This window comes from Benincasa hispida, chromosome 7, assembly GCF_009727055.1.
Source record: "Benincasa hispida cultivar B227 chromosome 7, ASM972705v1, whole genome shotgun sequence".
In the NCBI taxonomy this organism is placed as follows: domain Eukaryota; kingdom Viridiplantae; phylum Streptophyta; class Magnoliopsida; order Cucurbitales; family Cucurbitaceae; genus Benincasa; species Benincasa hispida.
In genome coordinates, this window is record NC_052355.1 from 9030734 (window position 1) to 9032164 (window position 1431).

Sequence of the window (1431 nt, forward strand, 5' to 3'; positions counted from 1 at the left end):
CAGCTAACCACTTACAGAAGAAGGAGTTATGTTTTAGTTATTATTGTTTTTGTTTTAATTCCAATTAGGACCGTTATGTTATATTTTTACGTTATTATTAAATTCCTTCATTTGTTTTTACGTTATGTTTTCAAATATTTTAATTTATATATCTTTCTTCTTTAATCCCCTATTTCTCACCTCTCCTCTCTTGATTACAATTAAATCACACATTTTTTATAGTAATAAATAATCATAAAAGAAAATACTAAAAAGGTAAGAAGTTATTGGATCTTATGAATAATATAATAATGAGAATATCAATGTGATTACTACTCACTTAACCTACCAAAATCATACACCAATCATATCTGAGATTCAAGTCTATATAAATTAACAACAAAATGAGAATGAAAAATTGAACCAAAAAAAAGAAAAAAATTATGACAAGGAAGAAAGTGAAACTGGCTTACATTGCAAATGACTCTGCAAGAAAGGCAACATACAAGAAGAGGAAGCGAGGGCTTATGAAGAAAGTTAGTGAATTGAGCACTCTGTGTGGGATTGAGGCATGTGCAATCATCTTTGGTCCTTATGATTCTCAGCCTGAGCTCTGGCCTTCGTCCAGTGGAGTCGAACACATTCTCTCTAGATTCAAGAAGATGCCTGAGATGGAACAGAGCAAGAATATGGTAAGTAGTTTTGAAACGTTTATGAAAGGTTGTTGTTACATTGTTATTGCAACATAGTTTTCGAAAGAATAGAGGTATCTTTTGAAACAGGTCAACCAAGAGAAATTTTTACGACAGAGGATTGCAAAAACAAACGAGCAATTGAAGAAGATGAGAAAGGACAACCGAGAGAAAGAGATCACAAGACTCATGTTTCAAAGCCTCACCGCTGCAAAAGGGTTGCATGGCCTCAACATGCTTGATTTGAATGACCTCGGTTGGGTCATCGACCAAAAGCTTAAAGACATTGCTATACGCATTGAGTCTCTTAAAAAGCCATCCATGCAGCTTCAGCTTCGGTCTCAGCCTCAGCCTCCGCCTCCATCTCAACCGTCACAGACTCAGCCGCAAAGCGCTGCGTGGCTGATGGAGCTTGAGAGCCCTCAGGATCAAATGCGGTTTGTAGGGGATGATATGCTTTTGCCTTTTGGGGATCAAACTTATAACTACGATAATGCAATGTGGTCCAATGCCTTTTTCCCTTAAATTTCAATCCTTCATTTTTTTTCTTTTAATTTCTGTAATTTTCTTCTTCCACATCCAAAATGATATTCTCATCACCTTAAATATCAATTTCCTTCATTTTTCACTCTTCTTTTTTCATGTCATTTTTGTATCTAATTTGCATTTTTTTTCTCGTTTCCTCGAAGCTAATATTAATCTTTATAAAAATTGGATATTGTTTCCGAATATGTATATATTATGTGACATATAGGGAGGG

At 34.9% G+C, this 1431-nt stretch overlaps 1 protein-coding gene across 1 annotated transcript; it reads left to right on the plus strand.

Annotated features, from left to right (window-relative positions):
* The first annotated feature begins 422 nt into the window (after nucleotides 1-422).
* On the plus strand, nucleotides 423-1196 carry LOC120080911 (agamous-like MADS-box protein AGL80). The gene is made up of 2 exons (XM_039035588.1): nucleotides 423-671; nucleotides 762-1196. The coding sequence occupies exons 1-2, from the start codon at nucleotides 423-425 to the stop codon at nucleotides 1194-1196; spliced, it is 684 nt and encodes a 227-aa protein (XP_038891516.1).
* The last annotated feature ends 235 nt before the right edge of the window (nucleotides 1197-1431 follow it).

Excerpts from the sequence above, each read along its gene's own strand:
- LOC120080911 (XM_039035588.1), top strand. The coding sequence starts at position 423 with ATGACAAGGAAGAAAGTGAAACTGGCTTACATTGCAAATGACTCTGCA. Across the intron at positions 672-761 it reads TGGAACAGAGCAAGAATATG|GTCAACCAAGAGAAATTTTT; the intron begins GTAAGTAGTTTT and ends CTTTTGAAACAG.